Source organism: Rhinolophus ferrumequinum, chromosome 27 (assembly GCF_004115265.2).
Source record: "Rhinolophus ferrumequinum isolate MPI-CBG mRhiFer1 chromosome 27, mRhiFer1_v1.p, whole genome shotgun sequence".
In the NCBI taxonomy this organism is placed as follows: Eukaryota; Metazoa; Chordata; class Mammalia; order Chiroptera; family Rhinolophidae; genus Rhinolophus; species Rhinolophus ferrumequinum.
Window position 1 is genome coordinate 27,044 of NC_046310.1, and position 23,901 is coordinate 50,944.

The 23,901-nt window shown below is 59.6% G+C and overlaps 1 protein-coding gene across 7 annotated transcripts; it reads right to left on the bottom strand.

Moving 5' to 3' along the window:
• Positions 1–7: 7 nt before the first annotated feature.
• Positions 8–22,392, bottom strand: ADORA1 (adenosine A1 receptor). Of its 7 annotated transcripts, XM_033099548.1 has the most exons (4): positions 21,580–21,894; positions 20,893–21,267; positions 15,635–15,731; positions 99–738 (listed from the first exon to the last, which is right to left on the bottom strand). In XM_033099548.1, exons 2-4 carry the CDS (start codon positions 21,231–21,233, stop codon positions 178–180), a joined length of 999 nt encoding a protein of 332 aa, XP_032955439.1. In that variant the 5' UTR covers positions 21,234–21,267; positions 21,580–21,894; the 3' UTR covers positions 99–177. The 7 variants fall into 7 exon arrangements, with proteins under 7 accessions (XP_032955442.1, XP_032955440.1, XP_032955441.1 ...); XM_033099551.1 differs by lacking the exons at positions 15,635–15,731; positions 21,580–21,894 and adding an exon at positions 22,034–22,384 and having other exon boundaries at positions 8–738; XM_033099549.1 differs by lacking the exon at positions 15,635–15,731 and having other exon boundaries at positions 8–738; positions 21,580–21,877.
• Between the last annotated feature and the right edge of the window lie 1,509 nt (positions 22,393–23,901).

Here is a 23,901-nt window from a genome sequence, read left to right on the forward strand (position 1 = left end):
GCCGCCAGGGAAGGCTCACGGAGCCCGGTGGGACACCGGGGGTGCGGCTGGGCTGGGGTGCTCTGGGCGTGGCCGGCGGGAGCAGCACGCCCGCCCCTCTAGTCAGCGGGCCTGTCCTCCGGGGCGTCCTCGCCAGTGGGCGGGGCCGGCTGGCAGCGGAAGTGGTCGTTCCAAATCTTAAGGAAGGTGACGCGGAACTTCTGGATGCGGAAGGCGTAGACAATGGGGTTCATGGCCGAGTTGCCGTGCGTGAGGAAGATGGCGATGTAGACGAGGACGCTGGGCTTGCGGCACGACGGGCAGAAGAGGGTGATGCAGTTGAGGACGTGCAGGGGCAGCCAGCTGAGCGCGAAGAGGACGAGGACCAGGGCCAGCGACTTGGCGATCCGCAGCTCCTTGCCGTAGTACTTCTGCGGGTCGCCCGCCGAGGCCGACACCTTCTTGGCGAGCTGCTTGCGGATGAGGTGGAAGACCTCCAGGTATATCAGCACCATGAGCAGCAGCGGGGGCAGCACCCACACGAAGAAGTTGAAGTACACCATGTACTCCATGCTGATGACCTTCTCGAACTCGCACTTGATCACGGGCTCGCCCACGCTGCCGTTGGCCGCCCACGCCCGGCGCACCTCGCTCAGGTTGTTCCAGCCAAACATGGGTGTCAGGCCCACCAGGAAGGACAGGGTCCAGCAGCCGGCGATGGCCACCGCAGCCCTGCGCGGCGTCACCACCGCCTTGTACCTGGGGAGAGGAGGGCAGAGGTGAGGCCCAGCCCTGCGCCAGCCGGCGCTGGGCGGTGCTGTCTTGGGCTGACCGGACCTGAGATTTCGGCCAGAGCTGGCCCCTCGTACAGGCTGGGGTCCTGGTGAATGACAAAAATCATGACAGAAAGCAAAGGACGCTGTTTAGGAGTTTTAATAAAATAAGCAAAGTGGAAATCGCTCGCGTGTGCTTGGCATATGCCCGCTGGCAGTGTCGTCACTGCTTCACGACGGCCCTCGTGGGGCAGGAAAGCACAGGCAGATGAAGGGACAGAGGTTCACAGCAGTCCCACGATCTGCCCAAGGCCACATAGAAGCTGGCAGTGCTGTCCTGAGCCTCCTAACGCATGTCCACACTGACCAAACGGACACCCCCCGCCCCGGGCCTGCTGGCACAACTGTCAGAAAAGCCCTCCTGCAGGCCCTGTGCCAGCCCGGGCCACTGCCCCCTCCCCCTCCAGCCACTGCACAGGGCTTGTCTCCTGAGGGGCTGAGCTCAGGGCTGAGCACAGCCAGGCTGACTGGGAATTAGCCTTAGAGGGCGCTGGGCACTTACTACGTGGAAGGATCGCACGACGTGGGCACGGACGCTCCCTGCCTGCAGCACAGTTCTGAGTGCTCTGGTAGGAACCAGACAGACCCCCGCCACTACGCAGCTCGTATTTTGCGGAAAGAAGCAAGTAACACAAAGGTAAGGAAGTAAGCCAACAAGACAACCACAACTCGCGACATGTCCTTTGAAGGAAACACATGGGACAATGTCAAGGGACAGGGCACCGAGCTTTCACATGTCGTGACACACACGGGATGAAAACACGTGACACAAAAGCTGACAGGGCTGCCCGCCCCCCACTGAGAGCTGAGGGTTTCAGTGTCCCTACTTCCCTCTAAACCAATGCAGCCAGCAGCCAGGGTGTCCTCTGCCCACTCACCAGCCTTGGAGCCATTGCCAAAGGCTGGCCGCCCGGCTCTGTGCCCAGGAGCTGGCTCAGCGCAGCACTTGCCCAGTTGTTATTTTCCAAGGCAGCTCCCAAGATGCATGGAGGGACCTCCTGGGTGTGACAACAGCTACTGGACCCACTGGTGAGAAGGTCGAGGCCTCCCTCCAACTGTTCCTTCGTCCAGCAGCTTTCTCCCTCACAGGGATACTTCCGGCCTCTCTCATCCTGGACGCCTTTCCATCCCATCAAGCCCACTGCACCGTGAAAGTTTTATAAGAACGGAAGGAAAGTGGTTCGGGGGTGGGAGGAGAAGTCAGATGCTTCCCTACCCCATCTAGAACGTGAGCACCTCCATGAGAACCTCATTTCCAACTTCCTTACACATCCAGTGGGGACGGCGAGGACCCTAGAGGACTCCAGCACCGTTGGTGCCGTGCCCCCTCCCCTACTCTGTGATCAGAGCATCCTTGTATCCCCAAAGCACCAAGGGCCAGCAAAGCTGCCCAGAGGTTCTCTCCGTTCTACTCCTTGCTCTCCGGCTGTGACCGAAGCCCGTCCCCTCCTGGTGGGTCCCCAGCAGGGTGGCCTCCTGGGCATATGCTGGAGTCAGAGGCCCGAACTTGGGCCCTAGGTCTATAACCAACTAGGTCAGGTCTTCCTCTGCAAAATGAGAGAGTGGGACCCAGTTCCAAGTGTAAGGACCAGAAGACGTGAGTGTGGAAGGCTCCGTAAACACCCCAATATTCCTGTGCCTGGGCTCCCACACATCCAAGCCCCTGGAAACATTCGCACCTGGAAAACCTCTGGTGCCTCAGCCAACGGCTGTGCGAACATCTGGCTCAGGGCTTGCTGCTCATGGCCTCAAAGTGACACAAGGTCTGGATGGGAGTCACTGGGCAAGACCAAAAGAGCACAGATCGTTTTGTCAAGAGAGAAGAAAGCTGAGGGACACAGGTCTCCAGGGCCAGCCTCAGCAGGACTGTGAGTGCAGCTGCAGAGGGAAGGGTGGGGGCCACACCGCCCATCAGTCGTTGCTTACAAAGCCCCACGTCTCAGGGAACCCCCGTAACCCTCCTGTGAGGGGAGTGCAGCACAGACGGAATCCCCCTTCCACAGGTTATACGTTCAAGGCCCAGGTATCCTGCCTCCAAGACCCCCTGTCCTTGAGGCAACAGCCTCACTGTGGTCACCTGGATGCAGGAACGTTTCCTTCCTGTGAACTTTCAAATGGCAACCTCTTACCCGTTCAAAGAGGTTACTACCCAGAGATGTGGGGGACAAGGTGACCTCTGGGTCTCTGTCCAGCCTGGGGGCCCGGGGAGGTCTAGCCCAGGACCCACAAGTGGGCACTGATGACCCACCGAGAGAGGTGGGTACTGACCATGTCCCAGGTGGGAGAGAAGGGAGAGGCAATTTCCAGCTGGAGAGGTGCCCCCCCAGCCCTTCCCGACTGCCTGGAGGCCCGGGGTCACACCTTCCCTGGGGTTACTCCAGGGTCGGGTCCCAGGGCCTGCAGCTCAGGGTATCAGTTCTCGTCTGTTTTTCTTGCTATTTTCTCCACGGTGGGAAAGGGCTGCTCCCGGGACCTTGGCTGAGGTGGCGCAGGCTCTCACAGGAAGGGCCAGGAGAAACTCACCTCTCCCGACATGTGGGAGAGAGAAGCTGAGGCACATGGACGGGGCTGTTGAATGTGCCTCCAGCAGGCAGGGACGCCCCTCCCAAAGCCGGTGCGAGGCCTGCCCCCCCGGACCCCCCCCCTCGCTGTGCTGGGACTCAGCCAGTGCGGGGCTGCCTCAGGAATGTGCAGTCACCACCAGGTAACAGAAGACCCACCCTCCATGGGGCCCTTGTACTTCCTGCTCCTCTCCCCGCCCCGGGAAGGCTCTCCTGTCCTTCGGAGGTCACCTCCACAGAGAAGAGCCCTGACCAGCCTGCGAAAGTCCCCGCTTCCCGTGCTCTCTGCCTGTCCCTGACAGAGCCCATCACTTCCTGACTCTCTCCAGAGCCACACACACCTGTTCCTCCCCAGGAGCGTCAGCTCGTGAGGGCAGAGCATTTCCTTGGCAGGCTCACCGGCGAGTGCCTCTCAGGGAACCCAAGTCAAAGATTAGAGGTAGGTGCTCAATTGGAGAAGGTCATAGGCTTAGCGCTGCAAGCCTTTACGGCACCCTGGGGGAGAGCAATCGCCCGTGCATTTCGCCTGCGCACAGGCCCCACGGCTGGGAGCTGTGGGGAACTTACTGCCAAGTTCGACAATTATTAGTCCCTGCTTACGTTCTGCGATGTAAGGCTGCCTGGATGAGGGACTCTTCTGGAAGGCCAGCTTCCAGCATGTCCACGGCAGCCCGAGCCCCATGCTGCCCCTGCAACATGACACAGCGGCCCCCGGCTTCCCTGGAGTCTTCCAGCCTGCAGCCCAGAGAAGCCACGTCTCCGTCTCAAGCTAAACGCGAGCAGCAGCCATGAGCATGCCCGAGATCCCCACTGACCCTTTGCCTCGTGAATAGGTCCCTTTCACGGTGAGATCAGCGCCAGTGGGAGGCCGGACCGTGCAGAGGGCTGGCTGTCCCCTGCCTACCCGGGAGGGCTCTTCCCGGACACCACTGGGATGGACATTTCAGCTGAATCTGAGAACACAAACAGTAAGCCTCCTTAGAACATCAGGTGACGAGCAGACCATGGGACCTGGACAGGAAAGAGCATTTGACAGAGAAAGAGGGGAGGGGCATGGAGACCCAAAAGCACTCTCCTGACAGAGGGCGGCTGCATGCTGCCCACCCTGGGCTTTCCCTGCTCACCCTGCCCTGTTGCTCTGTGTCATGGAGCACTGAGCCCTGCAGGTGGCATTTCCCAAGCACCTGGGTCAGCTGGGTCCAAGGGAGGCACAGGAGTGCCAGAAGGAAGGGAGAGAAGCCAGGATATCTCCTCCCCCTCTGGACAGATGGGTGTCACACAGTTACTCTCCTCCTTGGCTCCACCTCCCAGCAGAGCCCAGGTTCCAGCTTCAGCCCTCCTGCCCACCCCCCGCCCCCCCTCCTGTGTCCTGCAGCCTGGCCTGGGGGCTGCTTCCCATTGTGGCTAGTCTCTGGGCTCCCTCACCACCCCCATCTAGCCTCTCAGATGCTCATCACCTGAGTGACCAATTCCTGCCATCAAAGGCCTTCAGTTGTAGACTCCTGAACGATTTTGATTTTGGTGCTCCTGGTTAGACCCCACGTTCAGGAAGAACACTGGAGCAGAAAGAATGGCGCACAGTGCTCACAACGTCCCTGCTAGAGGGAAGAGAGAAAACACGTGACCTCAGAAGACAGAGCGAGCCCTCACGGTGGGCTTGGAAAACCAAACATGGTTGTTTGAAGCCAGGGTGATGCAGCGTCTTCCGCTGCTGGGACCAGGCCTGGCCGTCCCTGTTTCCCTGTCACCTGCTCCTGCCCAGGCACGGGCTGGGGGCTGGGTGGGGGCCAGAAGGGGTCAGCGCCCTGGGCAGCCCTGCCTCCGTCTCCTCCCTCTCCTTGGCTCTGGTCCCCTCCTTCCTGCCTTCTTATCAAGGATCTCAGCCACTTAAAACTGGAAATTCGGATCTGAAGACCAGGGAAGTGGGGCTCTCAGACTATTGAACTACTTCCTGCAGAGAAATGCTTCCTCCCAAAGGAGAGAAGGAAACCAGATACGATCAACAGCAGGCTCCAGGAGCCCAGTATTTGCTGCCCAGAGAGGTTTGGATGGGGGAAGGGGCAGAGCAGGATGTCTGGGAGCTACTAACCCTGGTTTCAATCTTGCTGCTTCAGGCCCTGAGGCATCACCCACCATATGCGGATCTCAGTGTCACTCTTCCCCAAAAGGGGACCATCTGAAGCCCCAGGGCCAGCCTGCAGAGCTGCAGGGGAGGGAGAGCTACTTGGATCTCCTTGAAAGAAAAGAGCTAAACACATTGCTGAGGTTATTAGCGTAATGGGCCTTGGAGATAATGCCTGGTCACTTGCTGAGGACAAGTAACTGCACAGGCGGTGGGGAAGACGGTGAAGTCTGTGTGCCCCCTCCCCGCCCAGCTGCAGACTCAGGGCCCTTCCTGCATCCAACTGGGCACGAGCAGAAGAAATACCCCTCGGGCTGCATCTGAGCCTGATGGGGAGGCACAGTCCTGAGCAAAGGGAGGCCAAACCCCAGCCCAGAGGCGCACGCCCACGTGCCTCCTCCCTGCTGTGTCCCCCCACTCTTCCAAAGAGGGGTCTCGATTTGCTCCATTTGCTTGAGGTTCTGAGCCAGAGGAGTCTGCAGCGGCTGGGGTGTCAGGAGGTGGTGGTTCTCAGACGTGGAGGAGGCACATTTTCAAAGTAGACTTGCCTACAAACCCCACCCTGCATCCTAAGCCCACACAGATGACGGGAGGTCCAGGCACTGAGCTGTGAACAGACGCCACCCTGGGGGTCCAGCGCTCTGACTCCCAAGGGCCCTGTGGTCCAAGAGGAGGAGGAAGTCTGACCTGAACAGCAAACTCAGGAAACTCTGCCCAGATCTCAGCATGCCTTGCCGTCTCCCGCTCCGAGACGCCCATCTCCAGGGTAAGGACACGCTGGCAAAACGAGCACGTGGCCCCACCTGCTGTGGGTGACATTCTGACGCATCAGGTGAGATGGAAAAAACCACCCTGTCTGCAGACGGGTTTAATGACCTGTGAGTGGCTGGCCCCGTGAGGCTTTGCTGGGGCGTCCGCAGTGTGAAAAGGGGTAAAATTCCTTCCCCAGCGAAGTGGAAAGACCTGCTATCGTGGGGAAAGGGAGCTGACTGCACCATTCCCATCGGCCCCGCTGGCCTTTGTGGACCTTGGCCACCTACACGAGGTGGCAGAGAATCCAACAGCCTGGTGGCCATGTCGGGAGGGGAGCTGGAAATGTTCCCATCGTCATCCCCTTGTGCTTGGATGGAGCTGCTCCGCGAGTAAAGCAACAATGTCAGGGCCCCAAAGAGGGCGTCTGCCTTGGAACACCTCTTTGTGGAGGCGTCAGAAGACCTGGGGGCTGTCCAGGCTCTGCAGGAAGTGTGGGAGGGCGTGAGCTGGCCCTGGTGAGACCCGTCCCCGTGGGACATGTGGGACCGAATGAGATGCCCCCTCTACCGCAACGTGTCCATCCGTCATCCGACACAGAGACCAGCCGGGCACCAGAGGACGGAGGCACCCAGGGACACAGTCGGCCCCCAGAAGGGCGTCCCCTATCTGAGGACGTCCCGCTCCAGCCATGTGCCCCACGGAGGGCAGGGGGCAGCATGGAATGGGGACAGACATGCTATTTCAGTGAGTGGAGCACTGTGAAGTCAGACCTGAGTTCAAGGCCACCAGTGAACAGCTCGTGGCCTTCAGCAAGTGACAAGGCCTTGTTTACACAATGGGACGAGACTTGGTTGGCTCGTGACTGATTTCTCTGTTCCCTCACTAGGTGAAGCCCCGTGCGATCGCCACGGAAGGACATCCCTGATTCTTCTGGGAAATAGTCAGCAGCCTGAAGAGATACAAAGTAGCCGCAGGGACAGAGGTACACAGTTACTTGTTCACTCGGGAGGGCCGGTCACATGGCCTGATGCCAGCTCTGCCACCTCACAGCCAAGGTGCAGAGTCACTGTGTTCCCTGATCTGACTGGTATCTGGGTCTGGGGTGGGAGCTTACACCCCCCCCAGCAGCAGCCCTGGGCCCCTCGCTGAGACAGGGAAGCTCCGGGGTAAGTGGCCAGTGTAGACACTACAGACCCCCACACCCTGTGAGCACCTCCTGGCCTGTCTGGAACCATAGGCGACTCAGCGCCTGCCTGGAGGGTTGCTTCCATCAGAGAACTGTGACCCTGCGTGGACAGCCCGCAGCCACCAGGAATGGGAGTCACAGGGATGCTTGCCCCAAAGGGACGACTGCTCACAGGGGCCTGGGTTCCTCTCCATTTCCTCCACCTGGGCCCTCAGGGCTCCCTACAGTTCACGGTATCCAGCCTCCTGGGCAGGAAAAGGTGTGGAGTGGTGGCAGAACACAGAGGAGGAGAGAGAGCACAGGAGACTTCCCCACCTTGCAAATCTTTCCAAGGGAACACATCAGAAAGCCCTCCCGAGGGTCTACCGCGAGCTGCTCCTGCGGCCTCCCAACCCCAGGGTCTCTACTCTGAGGACCCAGGAGGAACCCGGTCCTAGTGTCCCAGGGCCTGGCCCTGTCCACCCTCACATCCTGGCCGGTGACGTGTGGAGCCCAAATAACAGTGGGAAGAAGCCACATCTCTTGGAATCTCCCGGTGCTTTCTTTGCCTTACGTCCCACTGCACCCCACTCCCAGAGCCCCAGGGCCCAGCAGCCCGTGGGGCATTGACGTAAAATTGCAGGCCAGGCCCAGGGCAGGAACCAGCCCGACTTGGCCAGCTATGCACAGATGAGCCTGGCTGCACCCCAGCCTGCCCTTAGCCCCCCTGCATTTGCCCTGGAGGCGGGCTGGGGGCAGGAGGGGCCCTGAGGCAGTGGGAGGCGGGGAGGCACCAGGCCTGCCCAGGCCCGTGCAGGCAGGGTGGCAGGGTGGCAGGGTGGCAGGGTGGCAGGGTGGCAAGGTGGCAGGGTGGCTGCTCTCTCCTCCACCCTCATGGGACAATCAGGAAAACTGCTTTCCTCCCTGAGCACAACTGCAGTCTCGTTCCATGTTGAGTCCTGGCAGCTTTCACAGTCCCTGGCACACAGTGGGCACCCCATGCTATCTGGAGAAGGAAAGCAGACTCATACAATGCACCCTCACGCGGAGAATGCAGAAAAAGGGGGGGCTGGGGAAGAAACAGAGAACAAATCCAAACAACGGGAAACAGTTACAGACACGGGAGAGATTAACTCAGCGCTGACGACAGCACCTCACGCGAGCGTGAGGCGGGGCAGGTGGGGCTCCCTGCTCCTCTCCTCCACGTCCCTCCTGCGGGCACATGCACTCGGTGCCCCCACATGCAGATAAGGGACCTTCTGTAGACTCCTCAGGATTTCCATTCCCAGGTCCTGCCCCAGAAACCCAGCCCGACACACGAGGCCACTTAATTGGGGGGTTCTGGCAGGAACCCAGCCCCACGTCCTCCTGGGGAGAGGCCAGCTCTTCTCATCACTGTGGGCCCCGAAGGGGGCGGTGAGCCGGCCTCAGCCCTGAACGGAGCAGCTCAGAGCCCTGGCAGGGCCTGATCAAGAAAGTCATTTTCAGGCACTTCTCCCACTTCAGCAAAGCCTCCTCAATCACTCACATCTGCCACGGCCCTGCATGGGGCGGGGGGGGTCTCAATTATGAAGGGGGGAGCTTATTAAATCAAAGCTGCTTTTTTTCCATCTTCCACTCACGAAAACTTCAAGGCGCAGTGCTCAGAGCTGGAAAAGAAAATGCAGACGGCTGGCAGTAATGGTCCTTAGGGACTCAGCCAGGCAGAACCCAGGCAGGACACGCACTGCAGCCAGGGCGGGGGGGTGGCGGGCACCAAAGAGGCTTCCCTCCCCACTCACGGGCCCCTTCAAGTCCCGTGAAGGCCTGGCCACCCCGATCTCCCTCCCTTGACCTCCAGAGCTGGTGCCCACTGTCTCCCACAGAGTGACACCGCTTGGCCAGGAACAAACCCTGGCAGGTATCGTCACAGGGTCACAGGGCCTAGCTGTGACTCCCACTCAAGCTGCTCTCAGCAACACGTACAGCGTCTGTGAAATCCGCCACATGTGCCGCCACCTCCCAGTGTGTCCAGTTCCTCCTGGCACCCAGCTTCCCGGCAGAAAGGCAGCACCTGCGTGGAGGAGGGCGCCGGGTGACTGACCCAAGGTCACACAGCTGGTGGCCAGAGTGGGCGCTGCACCTCAAGTCAGCAGCCCCCAAAGCCTCGTGTTTCGGGCCCTGAGTTCCCATGAGGCCGTGAGGAACCTGAGGAGAGCACAGCCTCACACCCGTGTCCTGGGTGCCCCTGGCACTCAGCATGTGGCGTTGAAGCAGCTCCGCCCACCCCCACTGGGGAGGAGCCCAGGAAAGGAAAGGCATTATCTGGGACTGTGCAGGACGCAGGACACAAGGCCCTGCCAGGGCCCCGGCAAACCCGGTGTGACCTGTTTGTCCTCGTCGATGGCCACGCCCAGCACGCATGGACAAGAGGGGCCAGGATCAGGAGGTGGGTGAGAGGCTCCCCCCTCAGCAGCATGGACTGTTTCCTACTGCTGGCACACATGGCCTTGCGCAGTGACAAGAGGAGACGCTGTGGTCACTGGGAAAACTGAGCCCCAGGAAGGTCAGTGAATGCCCAGGGCCACAGCTGGTGAGTGTGGCCGAGACGGAGCCCGTGCTCCTCGGGCTGGGCCAGAGCTGCTGGCAGCATGTGCTCTGCCTGTGGTGGCAGAAGGGGCCTCGTGGAGCCCATCTGCACTCACCTCCGTGGGCCTCGCGGGATTATTTCTGCTGCCAGGAGGCCCACGGCACCTCGTGACTTAGCTTCCTGGCACCGTGAAAACAATCACAAGCAGGCACTGGGACCAGAGAAGACGCAGGCCAGGCCAGGCTGAGCTGTGCCCACCTCAGCTGGGACTGTCCCACCTGCTCAGCTCAGCCTGAGCTGACTTCCCTCCTTGTGTGTCTCAGCCTGGAAGCTCCCGAGGACGGCAGCCCAGGGAGCGGCTGTATCACAAACAGCATGCACGGAGGCATCCGGCAGGCAGGTGCTCCAATCCCATTTTTGCAACCTGTGAGCTGGGTAACAATTTTCAAGTTCCTTTACTTCCCTGGTTCTTTAGGATCTTTATTTATAGAATGCTGTTGATACCGGCCTTGCTGGACTAAATACAATTGAATATGCTGCCAACGAAGGCTCGGATCTGCTCCTGACCCTGACAATGTCAGCATGCAGGTGCCCCCGCCACCCCCACACATACACCAGACTGCATGTTGCCTTCTCCCGGGCCCTCTCAGGCCAGGCAGACCCCGGGCTCACACACAGAGGGACTGGAAGCAGAAGGGGAGGTGTCCTGGGCACTGCGCCGAGAACAGTGAAGGACGCACCCTTACCTGTGTGCAGGGCTGCAGGTGGCTCTCAGCCCTGCCACAGTCACTTCCCCATGGTCAGGCTGGCTGATTGTCGTGTGAAGGAACCCTCAAGCCATACTGGTGGGTGAGCGTTTGCCGTCCACAGCAACCACAACACACACACACACACACAGACACGCACACAGCGTCCATCCGTCCTCTTCCCCCACCAACAGCAGGAAAGGGGAAGGAGCCCATATGCTAGAGAGACTGTGTTCTCACGTAGGAGCCTCCATAGTCCCACGAGGTAGAGGCTCCATTTCCATTTTGCAGAGGCAGAAACTGACGCTCAGAAAGGTTGGCCAAGGTCACAGGACAAGGAGCAGCAGAGCTGCGGGGAGGCAAGTGGCCAGGCACTTGGGACCCTGTCCTTCCAGCAACCTGAGCACTCACAGGGCTCCCGGGTCCCCACAGCCACCAGAAGGAGTTGGCCTGGGGCTGCGAGTCCCCGTAGCTGAGAACATGCAGTTCAGAAGGGTGAAACGGCTGTCCCAGCCCTGAGCTGCGGCCTCCTGCTTCCCACCCCTGAGTCTCCCTCTGTGCTGGGCCGATGAGGGGGTCTCTCCTCCCAGTGTCCCCTAGATTGGGAGGGGGTTCCCCTCCTTGACTCTCCTCACAGATGTTCCCTTGAACGGTTTTCCCTCCAGCCTTGACTGCAGACTGAGTTCAGACCCAGGCCACCTTCTGACAGGACAAGTGAGGCCTGGAGAACATCCCCTCCTTGCTGACACTTCTATGCAAACCCCCGAGGCCCCAGAGCGGCCCTGTGACAACACGTCTGAACCAGCACTGGCAGCCGTTCCATCACTGCTGCTCTGTCTCCGCCACATCCGCATGGGACCCACCTGGTGTTGGGTGGAGCCTCCATTCTGCTGGCTGCCCACTGCCCACTGCCCACTGCCCACTGCCCACAGCCACAGCCACAGCCCCAGCAGGCAGGAGGCAGAAGGGGATACGGCAGCTCCAGGCGTGGGGCAGCGCCCGCCCCCTCTCTGTCCTCTCCCCCAGCAGCGGCTCCTGTCTCTTGGGTCTCTGCTCTATTCACATGCGCGGCCTACAGCCAACAGCTCCCTGTCACCTGAACACCAGGCAGCACTTCGGCAGCACTCTGAACTGGGAGCCAAGACCAGAGGGGAGTCTGGGGGCCCCATAACCTGAACAAAGACGCCTCCCCTCCGGTTCCGAGAGCGCCACCTAGCAGACACAGCCTTACGCTAGGGGTTGGAGTAATGCCCGTTTTACAAATGTGGAAACTGAGATCCAAACAGGTAGATGATGTCACCCGGATGCCCCAGCAGTCTGCGTTGCAGTCAAGACTCAAATACAGGCCTTTCCACTCATCTACTCAACTATTCATTCGACAATTCTGGTTACACTCAGCAGCTATGTGGCTGTTTGCAAGCTGTGTGACCTCCGAGCCTCAGCTTTCTCAGGAAATTTGAACAATGGGCACGTGTTATACTATTGATATAAAACCATTAGTGCCTCTTCATAACTTGTGCAGGAATTTAAGTCCAAGACTCCATATGAAGTATGGAGCACAGGCTTGGCAAACACAAGGGGCTCCTGTCACCTGCTACAATCACCATTCATTCAGGGAGTCACTGGTCAGTCACTGGGAACCAAACGTGGGCAGGAAGCACGCTGGGCACTGTGCAGATCCTCGGAGATGAACAGGCTTGGACCCCACAGGCCAGTGAGGCAGTTACTTTCACAAGGGCTGTGCTAAAGGGGCGCCTGGGGCAGAACAAGGAAGGCTTCCTGGAGGAGGGGTCATCTGAGCTGAGTATTATGGAAGGTGTAGGAGTTAAACAGACAAGAGAAGGGAGCCGCTTTCAGGGTGTGTGTGTGTGTGTGCGCACGCGCGTAAGACGTGGTCTTAGACATCAAATGCCCTTTTGTCCTTCTCCTCGACTGCAGGCCGGGACAGGCGCAGAAGAGCTGGCGGGAAGGCAGAGAAGTGAGTTTTGAGCACAGGGAGCAGGAGGCATGCAGCTGAGCTTCACAGGTTGGGGCAGTGACCTGGGCCCTGGGTCTGGGTGTGTGCCAAGCCCGCTCGGGCCTCCTGCCGTGCAGCAGCTGGTGGATTATCAGTGCTGCCCACCAGACTGTGGGTCTGTGCCCTTGAGCACAGGAGTTGTGTCATCACAAAACACTTGTTGACTTGCACATGTGAACTGTGTTCCTGCGTCAAGGAAGATTAATGGTGAGGCGTGGGCGACAAACAGGAAAGAGGTGAGCTGGGTTGGGCCTCTTTTCTGGGCCTTGGAGAAGGAGGGAGGGTGGGAGGGGGCAGGGTGAAAACGCAGGGTTGGATGGAAGGTCTGGAAGCCCAAGATAGATTTTTTTTGACTTGTAAAAACAAAAAGCTACAACCCCTTCCACACACGTGCATGTGTGAATACATACCCACCACTAAGAGCCTGAAGCCACCCTGGCCTCCTGTCACAATTAAAGGTGCCCCTTGGGACTCGCTTGCTCACTCCCAGACTGGCAGCCTCTGGGGCTCTGAGTGGGGTCTGTATTTCTCCCAGCCCTTGCTGGGCTATTGTCATCAGTGGCCCTGGGAGCCCATAACGTGGGGGCAGGGTGTCGTGTTTACTGTGCAGAAGACAGTCCCTGTGGCAAGCGTGTCAGCCGGGCACAGTGAGTTCCCAAACACATTAAGTGCTTCCCTCCCCAGAGGCGACTTGTGGGGCGGCCGGCCCCCAGGGGAGCCCTCACTGCAGCTGCCTGAGATGCAGGTTCCCAGGAGCTGCACAGGGTGAGGCCCTCAGAGGATTGGGAGGGCTCGTGAGAGGCTACTCACTCACTCCCCTCATAGGAACAAGAGCTGGGTGTCCGGAGACCAGTATACGTGCCCCCCCAAACTTGCCATGTAAGCTCCCTCTGTGCCCCAGCTTCCCCCCCCCGTCTGGGAATGCTCTAGAGAAATGAGCCTTCGTGCTCTGCGGGAAAGGATGAAATAGCCGGCTGACCTCCCGGCCTTCTGCCCAGTCTCCCACCCCTGTAAGGGTTCGTCCTCCCTTTGAGCATTCTCCCCTTCCTGCCCCCACAGACGTACTCAGCCACATACTAAGTGCCAGCCAGGGGGTGTCAGGCACTGAAGCACACGAGCAGACAGGGACACAGCCACACCTGCCCTCACAGCGCCTGCAGCCTATGCTGATGGGATGGATGGACCTGACCCCAAAGGGACAGGGGCCACAAAACAGCACGTGAAATGGAGAACAAGCTTTGGAAAATCTGACAATAACAGCACTGCAAAACCTTCTCTGCTACACGAGGCAAAGGAACGTGTTTCGGCGTGGGGAGCTGACGGCTCCGATGAGCAGGCTGAGCCACAGACACCCTGCCCCCCAGGAGGCCCCACCCGGGCTGGGCTGGAGCTCGTGCTTGATAACTGCCTGCTGTTTGTTGAGTGACTATCCTATCCTGTTGGCCACATTAGCTGACCCTGGGCCACTCGGAGCCCTAGAGCAGCTGGGGGAGGAGCCTGCTGTGGAGGGACCACCCGCAGTGCCAGGGCACCAGTGGGGGCTCGGGGGGCTGGGGGTGGGAAATGAGGCTGTGGAGGCACGCGGTGTCCAGGGACAGGACCTGCCCAAAGGTGACTGAGGACACGCAGAGACGTGGGAGGCTTAGCTACCCCAGAAGCCACCGTGTCTCATCCTGAATGGAGCATGGCAGGAAGGAAGACCCCAGCTCTGCTGTATCCTTCTGGAAGCTTCAGGGAGCCCAAAGCCACATGTCCTTAATGCTGTGTCCCTGCTGAGGAAGCCTATAGTCTCCTGGGAAGTGGGCTGGAAGGTGGAGCAGCGGGAGGGGCCTGTGAAGCCGGTGGGGGCGAGATGGGCCCACCTTCACCTCCCAGACCTCAGGGACCACACGGAGGGGTGGAGGGACAGAGGGATGGGAGCTGGCAGCCGTGAAAGAGGGGCCGTCGCTGGGGCTGCCATCACATCCGCTTTGCCTGAGTGCCTGCTGGCTTCTGCGCCTCCCCAGTTCTCTCCATGTTCGCCCCCCAGCTCCCTGCCAGCCCCACCCTGCCCAGGTCACCCCTCTCAATCTCCAACCTCCACTAGACAAGCACGGTGACCTCATGTTCATGTGCTGAGAACACGGATTGATTTTTTTTCCAGGTGTGAAACCACCCCTGCACACATGGAATAAACCCCGTTTGGTTGTGATATGTTACCCTTTTGATATATCACTGGCTTTCATCACTAATATTTTATTAAAGACTTTTGACTTTTTAAATACGTAATTTGGATTACGTCATTCCTGCTTCAAGCACTCAGAGGCTTCATACTGCACTCAGACTAAAATCCAAATTCTTGACCGTGAACCACAGCCCACATGGCCCTGCCTTAGTCCTCGGCCCTGTGGATGTCTGGACACTGGCATGGAGTTTGGAGAAGCCAAAGGGAGCTGCCAGGGAGGTGCCAGCATGGCCTCCTTCCTGGAACTCTTTCAAGTTGTGACTGGAGCTCTCTGCTTGCCTCCCTGTGCACTGGCTCGCCCCCGACTAGTCCCTAAGTTCCACAAAGGCAAGGACGGGAACCGTGCCTGGCACGAGCGTGAAGGAATGAATGCTCCCTCCTCAGTGCCCGTGCAGCTGAGCACACAGCCATGCTGCCAAGTCTCGCTGCAAATTCATCACCCTGAGCGTCACGTGGGCCCTTACTGCCGCCCCAGTTGTACAAGACTTCCCACTTCACTGAGAACTATGTCACACGTGCTGCTCTCGGCACCACCCCTCCCGCGAGCACCCTCTTAACGGATGACCCTGCTTCCCGCATCCCTGGGAAAGCGCAGCTGTGCCTCCTGCCCGGTGGATGAGGCCACGCCCCTCCAGGGCCAACCCTGTGTGACCCTAGGTCCTAACCTTGCACGAGGACATCTCTCCACAACGCCTGTCCCTGGCCCAACATGAGTTCTGATGTGTCCACTGGGACGTGTCGGTCAGTGCCCAAACCTCCGTCCTGTTAGAAAACAACACAAAACACAATGCCTTGATCCCTCCTCCTGACAGCTAGCACCCCATTACTTCGCTCTCTTTGCAACAAGTTCCTCCAGTGGCGTCGTCCTCTCTCTGCGCCTCCCCACGCAGGATCCTGCTCCCACCTGGGCTGCCCGTCGGCCTCGCCAAGCCCCGTGCTCATTCCCAGGCCTGTTCTCCTGTGGCCCAAAGGCCAGCCTCTCGCTTCTCAGTCCGTGGTGCACCCTCCACACCCGGCTTCAGGACACCACACCCAAGGTCCCGAGGCCGTGTGGTCGGTTCTCCTTCAGCCTCGGTGCTGGTGCCGCGTCTTGTCCCAAAGCTCCCAATGCCTACTCCCCGGTGTCCCGACTTCTTCATCTCGGGGTCTCATCAGCCTGGACCCGAGCTCCACCTGAAACCTCCCACTGCCCGCTCAGCACCCCACTGAGGCACCTGGCAGACACTCCACACTCATCGTGTCCAAATCTGAACCCCTTTGATTGCTCCCCAAACTGGCAGCACATGCGGCCCTTCCTGCTGCCAGTAGCCGAGGCCTGAAAGTTTGCTCTTGAAGCAGGGCCCGCTTGGGACCCCCGTAGCAGAGGCTGTGTCCCAGCCTCAACTTTCTGTGACCTAAGGCTTCATAATAGATTATCCTCCTGCAGCTTGAGCTCGAAACGTCCCAGCCCAGTTCCCTGTTTTAGAAAATTACCCTGAAACTCACGATTAATACCCGTGTGCTTCCTGATCACAATCTCTATGGCCCAGCATTCCTTCCACGTTACTGTCATCACTGCTCCTGGTTGGTGACCACATTGGAGAACAACATCGCCAGAGGGACGGCTCTGTGCAGACCCCCGGAACCATCAGGTGGCCTCTGGAGGAATGCCCGGATTTCCCTTACATATCCCAGGCTGGACTGAGAATGTGAAGGCAGTTCTTGGAGGTGTTAACCGGCTGCCTTCTCAGAGCACCGGAGCTCTGATAATAAACGCTTGTTCTGTGACCCAGCTCCTGTGTCGATCTATTGGCTGAGCTGCGCGGGCAGCACGAGCCCGGGACTCGGTTGGCTTCCGGTTTCACTCATACTTGACTCTTTTTACTCTCACATTCCCACATCCAATCCATAAGCACATCCTTTGGCCCTTTCTCCAAAATTCATCCAGAATTTAAAGAAATCATTGTGTACACTGAATACAGTGGAACACAGTGGAACTCTAACAGCTGTGAGGAAAAGAACAGACAGAACCTATTTCACTCGACAACAGGCATGAACCTCAGACACACGCCTAAGCTTCAGAAACCAGACACGGAACAGTACCTACTACTCGGTGCTCTTTACGCAAGATCAAGAACAGGATGTCAGCATAAGCGGCCACCCCTCGAGGGGAGCCTTCTGGGTTGCAGAAATGTTCTGAATATTGTCTGGGGGGTGGTCACATAGCTCTGTCCCTACGTGAAAGCCGCCTGAGCTTAGGACGCTCGCTGCAGGGGTGACTCAGCGGCCCACGGAGCCCCGTGTCCTCATTCCTTTCTGCTCTGTGCCCACCCTGCCGAACAGGCAGCATGAGGCACCGTGCTGAGCCCTCTACCCGGGGGCTGCTCTCCTGTCCAAGAAGCAGAGACCAGGCAACGAGGGTAGGACTCAGGGCCCAGACAGTCCTGCACACCCAGCACCAGAGCTCACGGGCAGAGGGATGCCAGACGCTCCTCTGGGGATTTGCAGTCGCAGAGAAAGTGGGCGGAAGAGCACTCAACTCAGAGTAAAGGGACTTGGGAAACACTTAATGCAGAAGGAAACCCTTATAGAGGAAACACAGCTGTGTGCTGCCATGGGCTACCGTGAGCGGCCGGTGGCCAGCGTGAGTAGATGGCAGCCAGTGTGAGTGGCCGGCAGCCGGCGAGAGCTGCTGTGAGCAGTGAGCCAACCGGCGACCGGCGACCGACTGCCTCAGCCACGGGAAGCGCAAGGCTCGTAATACCAGCATGGTCCAGGGAGCTGTGTCCTACACACCTAGACTGAGAAACAACAGCTTGAACCGGAGTTGGGGGCGGGGAGGCGGAAGAAGGGGGGAAATAAATCCTTAACAAAGAATTGTTACTGACATGGGGAAGTGCTTATAAAATAACATTAAGTTAATAAAATGGAATATAGATGTATAGATACTCTCAACCATATAAAAACTGAGAGATGATAAATGATAAGACAGATAGATGATGGACGTGTGGGATAATTTTCTGGAACACCAAATGTTAATACTAGTTACCTGTAGGTGGTAGAATTACTGGTGATTTTTATCACCTTTATTCTTTCCCATATTTCTCCAATTTTTAACACTACATGTGGATGACTTTATGCTCAGAAATAAAGATCAAGTGCCAGGCCGCAGCCTGAGGGGCTCCACCCCATACCCTGGGGTAGAGGCTTCTCCAGAAGGCACCTTGGCCGTTCCCTGATTTCAAGCAGCTCACACCTGCTTGTGTCCTGGCAGCCACTGCAATGCCGCTGAGGGAAGCGTTCACTCTTGGACTGACCCGATAGCTCTCAACTAAAGTCCAGTCACCTTGCCCAGCACAGTCTTTGGTGTCACCCACCTGAGGCTGCCCCTACTTCACACCAAGGAATTCCCATTTTGGTCAGGAGGCAACATCCACCCATGACACTGCCCTTGGGAAACTCACTAACTGCTGCCTTCTCTGTTCCGTGCCTTGAGGGAGGTGACGGCTAACAGCCCCCCCTGCCCTGGCCTTTTGGGTCAGAGGCTAGGGAAAGAGCCCTGGGCCTCTGTCTCGCCTCTCCTGTTCTCACACTCCAGGCCCCTGACTAATCCACGCTCACACAGAGGGGCTGGAGGCAGATGTGAGCACTACAGAGCCATTGGTCTGGGACCCTGAGGCCACAGACGGTGGCCTGCAGGGGGACAAGCACAGGAGGCACCTTCAGTTGTCAAGCAAAGCCCAGGCCAGTCAGGGTGGGGAGGGATGAATTGATGCCTGACAGCAAACACACCTGAATCGACCAGACTCCCCTCCTGATCCGCACGCCGGCCCCCCACCCCCATCAGCAGCACAGCTGGGCAGGCCACCAGCTGTGGACAGAGGCCAGGCTGCCAGGGGCTCAACTGCCACTGGAGCAGAGGTGAGGAGAGAAGGGAGGCGTAAGTGTGGCCAAGAAACATGCAGAGGAAAATCACCCCCCCCCCATCGCCTGAGGGGACTCCTCCACGAATCCTATAGCTTCTTGGGGCTGACTCAAGATGCACACGGCCCACTGGCTAAAGGCACCTGGTGGACAGGCTGGATCCAAACCCCTCTCTGCTCCTAACAAGGTGTTTGTCTGGGCAAGTTACAGAAGCTCCCTGAGCCTTAGCCCTCAGTTTACCTACAGAAGCATCTACAGAATGGGGAGAATGATAGCCTCTACTCATGAGAGGCCATGGGCAACCAATGAGACGGCGCATATGAAAAGCAGCACTGTGCCCAGCTGGTATCACTGGGAGCTGAAAGCACAGTACAACCTTCCCAGGGCCTCCACAAAGCACTGGCAAGAGGGAAACAAGGAAGGGCCACAGATGCCGCTGAAAGGAACAACAGAGATCTTGGATCCAGCCCTCCATTTAGCAGACAAGGGTGGAAACGGCTCAGAGAGGTAGAACACCTTATCCGAGGTTGCACAGCCCGTTAGTAACAGAGCCAGGTCCAGAAGCTGCCTCCTGGGGATGGGCCTGTGATTCCTGCCAGCACTGCCACCACCATTATCACAGGGCAGGCAGGGCGCATTCCACAGCCCATAACCTCTGTCATGTCAGGACCGGGCCTTTGGCTCACGTTGGCACCCACTCAGCAGACAGAATTTCTTGAGCAGCCTTCCTACATCCGCACATCTGTGAGTTTCCTAATGTGGCAGCATGTACGTGGTCGGGCTCAGCTCCTGCCACTAATGGACTGCCTTCCCCGCCTCGTCTCTCCCCCGAACAACCGTCTGCATCCCACATCCCCCGGGAAACCAGGACTCGGTGAGGGAGGTAGACAGAGCAGAGACACGGTGAGGTGGGGGCTGGGGGGTCAGGACAGCAGGCAGTGGGATCATCAGGAGACCCTCTGGGCCTTACTTTTCCCCTCACAGCTCCCGCTCCACCTTCCTTACAGAGTCATGGAAAAAATGGTGCATTGAAAAAAAGCTTCCAAAAGTTGCACAAATGTAATGCAAATGGGAGAAATGTGGGTGTCTAGGCCTGCCTGGGCAAGTTGCCAAGTGAGGCCAGAGGTACTGCATCCCAGATATGGAAGCTACTCCGGGGTGGCAGGTGCCAGAGATGGCCAGAACACCCCGGCGACAACACTGAAAGAGAAGGCACGACGCCTCCCAAGATCTTACCACAGGGGCCGGCCCTGGCCCTGCGCCCAGGCACTGGCTCCTGGTGGCCCAGGCACTGCCTGGTGACGAGCTTGTGGCCCTGGAAGTCCTGGGCAAGAAGCCCCAGTGTGGACTGAACACCCCGCCAGGACTGCCCCCATCAGGCCACCCACCGTGGTGCTGCCTGACACTGCACGGGTCCCCCAGCTGTGACTGGCAAAGACACGTGAGGGTTTTGCTACAGAATGGGGACGTTGAGAGAAGGTGCCGCATTTCTCCCTCTTCCTGCTTACAACAGAGATCCCAGAAGTGGGAGCTGTGCAGAGGCAATGAGGCTGCTTAGGTTCCACAGGATAGCTCTGGGGAGTGGGGTGGGGGGAGCCGCTGGAGCAGAGACGGGACAATGAGAGGGACGAGGTGCAGGAAAGCTGCCCAGGCTGGTCAGAGAGCAGCACCCCGCCCCTGGGGGGCCACCCTCAGCACAGCCTCACGGGCCCTAGCAATCTGCTGCCCTCCCCTTCCCTGGGATTGGCGGGGCTCCACTCACCCCCACCTGCAATCCCCCTGCCCCCGGCCCCAGGCAGACTGCTGGCTGTGTCACAGCAGCACTTCACTGCCAGGCCCCCTCCCTGCTCCAAGCACAGCTCTCCCTAGCTCTGCAGAGCAGAGGGCAGGAGGGCAGAACAAGGGCTGGGGCACAACAGCCAGCCGAGAGGGTGTCTGGTGCACGTAGGGCTTATCCTACCTGCTGTCCTCTCTAGATGGCCCTCAAGCCACAGCATGGGCTCAGCGGCTCTGCACTCACCGGAGTGGGGTCTTGACGCGGAGGTAGCGGTCCACTGCGATGGCCAGCAGGGCCAGGATGGAGCTCTGGGTGAGGATGAGGACGGGGCAGGCCACCATGAGGCAGGTGTGGAAGTAGGTCTGAGGCCCCACGTTGATGAGGATGGCGAGCGGGATGACCAGGGCGCCCACGGCCACATCAGCCACGGCCAGCGACACGATGAAGCAGAAGGTGGCGTCCCGAAGCGCCTGGTTCACCTTCACTGCCCAGATCACCAGCACGTTCCCGGGCACCGAGACCAGCGCGATGAGCAGCTCGATGCTAATGTAGGCGGCCTGGAAGGCTGAGATGGACTGCGGCATGTTGGCGCGCACGGGCGCATCAGCCGGCGGGCACCTGTGGGCACAGAAGCCTGGGTGGGGGGGCCTGCCTGGCCGCCCTGGGACTCCCGCGGCCCTCGGAGGCGCGCCCCACGCGGCACGCCCGTTGCCTGCTCAGGCTGGCGAGGTAAACTGGCCCCTTCTCTGCCTAATCTTTGTCCCCACCCCTTATCGTCCACAGAGGTCCCAATCAGCAACTTAAAATAGCAGTGCTCACTCCTCCACTGGCATTTTTTATCAAGTGTGAGGCTGCTCCCAGCACACTCGCGCACACACGCACACCCCACAGGGTCCCCCATGCCCTCAGAACAGGGTGCGTGGAGCTCACCATCCTGCCCAAACTTAGGGGCACCTAGTGCCGCCCAGAGCTCGCAGCGCGCGAGGCAGGTCTGGGCTCCGGGCAGCGCGCGGCAGCTCGCAGTCCGCTGTGGCCGCAGCGCGGCAGCCCGGCCTTTCAGGCAATCACATGGTGCGACAGAGGCTCGGCCCCCGACGCTGTTAAAGAGGTAGCGCCCCTGCTCCGCACCTGGGACGGGGCTGGCAGACGTGGGTCCGCGGGACTGAACCCCGCACAGGCTGGGGCGCGCGCTCCCCTTCCCAGCGTGCGCCCACCCCCCGGAGACGCTGGGCGCCTGCTTCCCCGCAGTGCCCTGGCCCCGTTCCAGCTCTGCCAGGGACCTTCGCCCACCCCTACCCCTACGGGGGGCATTCTCGTCGCCTTTTTCATCCTTCTGCTGCAGCCCATCGGGGAACCCCGGGGGCGGACGGAAACACAGACCTACCCAAGGTCACCAGAACTGGCAGAGCTCCCGGCCACCTGAGCGTTCCGATCAAGCGCCCTCCCAGCCCGACGCCTTCGGCAGCCGCCAGTTCGGGGATGGCGGGAGAACCCGGGGCCGGGCTGCCCGGTCCGGGGGATGCAGCTGGCGGGCCTCGCCTCGGACGCCCCAGGCGCCAGAGCTGAGTGACAACGGGCTCCGCACACCGGAGGGGCGGGGGCGGCACCGCGGGCCCCTCCCGCCTCGCCCTCAGTCTCCTCCTCCACCCCTCCGCTAAACAAAGGAAGTAATTCTGGGTGAGAAAAGCTGGGAAATGTGAGCTTTTCGTAAGGTTCGCTGTGTGATGCCAGGCTCGGGAGTGTACAGAGGTGCAGCCTCCCTGCGTCCACTCCCGCCTTCTCAGGCGACGCCTCCACCGGTCACGCGCAGCATCCCTGCCCCCGGGGCTCCAAATCGCGCTCCTCTTTGACTTCCCCCACCCCACCCCTCGCCCCCTCAACCCCGCTGTCCCAGGAAAGCAGCCCCGGCGTGTTCTCAGGAGCCAGCATCCCTTCACAGGCTCTGCGTCACTGCGCGTGCAGGCTCTCCTGAGTCACTATTTCCTTTCTCCTGTATCCTTCAAAGCTGCCTTTAGTCGGTGAGCAGTTTCTATTTCACAGCACGGTGCTGAGGCTCAGAAGCGACCTTGCTTCCCGAAATGGGCCGCGTCAGTGGCAGCCCTCTGTGCCTCCTCTGCTGCCGCTCCATCTCCGCACAGCCGCTGAGCCTGGGCCACAGGCATCCAATCCAATCCCCTCGTGTTTCAGATGAAGGACCAGCCCAGTGGCACAGCCGGCCTACAGGCCTCTGTGCTGTGCTGTCCCCACTGGGCCCACCCCTCAGGCTGCCTCCTGCTACCGTTTCAGATTAGGTGGCCTGCTGGTACCTACCAGGGGCAGACCCTCACTCAAAACAGGTGCCTCGCAGAGACCCCCACCCAGGAGATCCTTGTTCGTGGACACTGGGAGAGGGCTCTGAGAGGGCAGAGACAGGCTGGGACCCCAAGCCTCCCAGCCACGCTGGGCCCCTGGGAACACCGCTGGATGTCAGGACGCCCGGAGGAGGGAGAGCACACAGGTTCTGCGGGGTTCTGCACAGATCACAGGGGAACGGGGTGACGCTGGGACCTGAGCAGCTGGCAGGAGGGAGTGGGGGGGGGGTGAACCTTCCTGGGGGAGGAGGAAGCCCAGTGTGGGGACAGATAACTTCTGTTTCTGCCTTCAGGGGAGCAAGGAACCTGAGCCTCACACAGCAAAACTGCAATGGTCCCTACAGCCTGGTTGGAGAAACTAGGCAGTGCCAACCCTTCCCCTGCCCCCGCCCCTCCCACTTCCTCAACATTCCAGTGGCCTGGGGTGTCCCACTCACTCCCCTGCCCCACAGGCCTTGGCATCCACCCCACCTCTCAGCCCTTTCCTTGGCCCCAAGACCTTCTGTGACCAAGAGTTTCTCTTGATTTTCACTGTCAGAAAAACCTGCAAAGACCCAGGTAGGCCTAGACTGGGGCAGGGGGTGGGAGACTGGGTCACGGGATGCAACCTTCAGCCACATCTTCAGCTCTTGGAGGGTACTCGAGCCCCCGCATACCCTCCCACCCCCAAGTGACAAGGGGTGGATATATTTGCATAATACCTGTAGGTAAGTGGTTCGTTCCTCAGTTCTGGGTAAAATAAAACCAAACCCTCTTTCCTTCTCTTCCCCCTCCCTTGCTGCCCCCTGCGTGTTCCCACGCCTGGCCTCCTGGGAGATTCCGAGCTGGCCCAGGCAGGGTCCCCCCAAGATCTCACTCTTCCTGAGGGAGGGGTGGGGGTCAGTGGTGAGCACCATGGGCA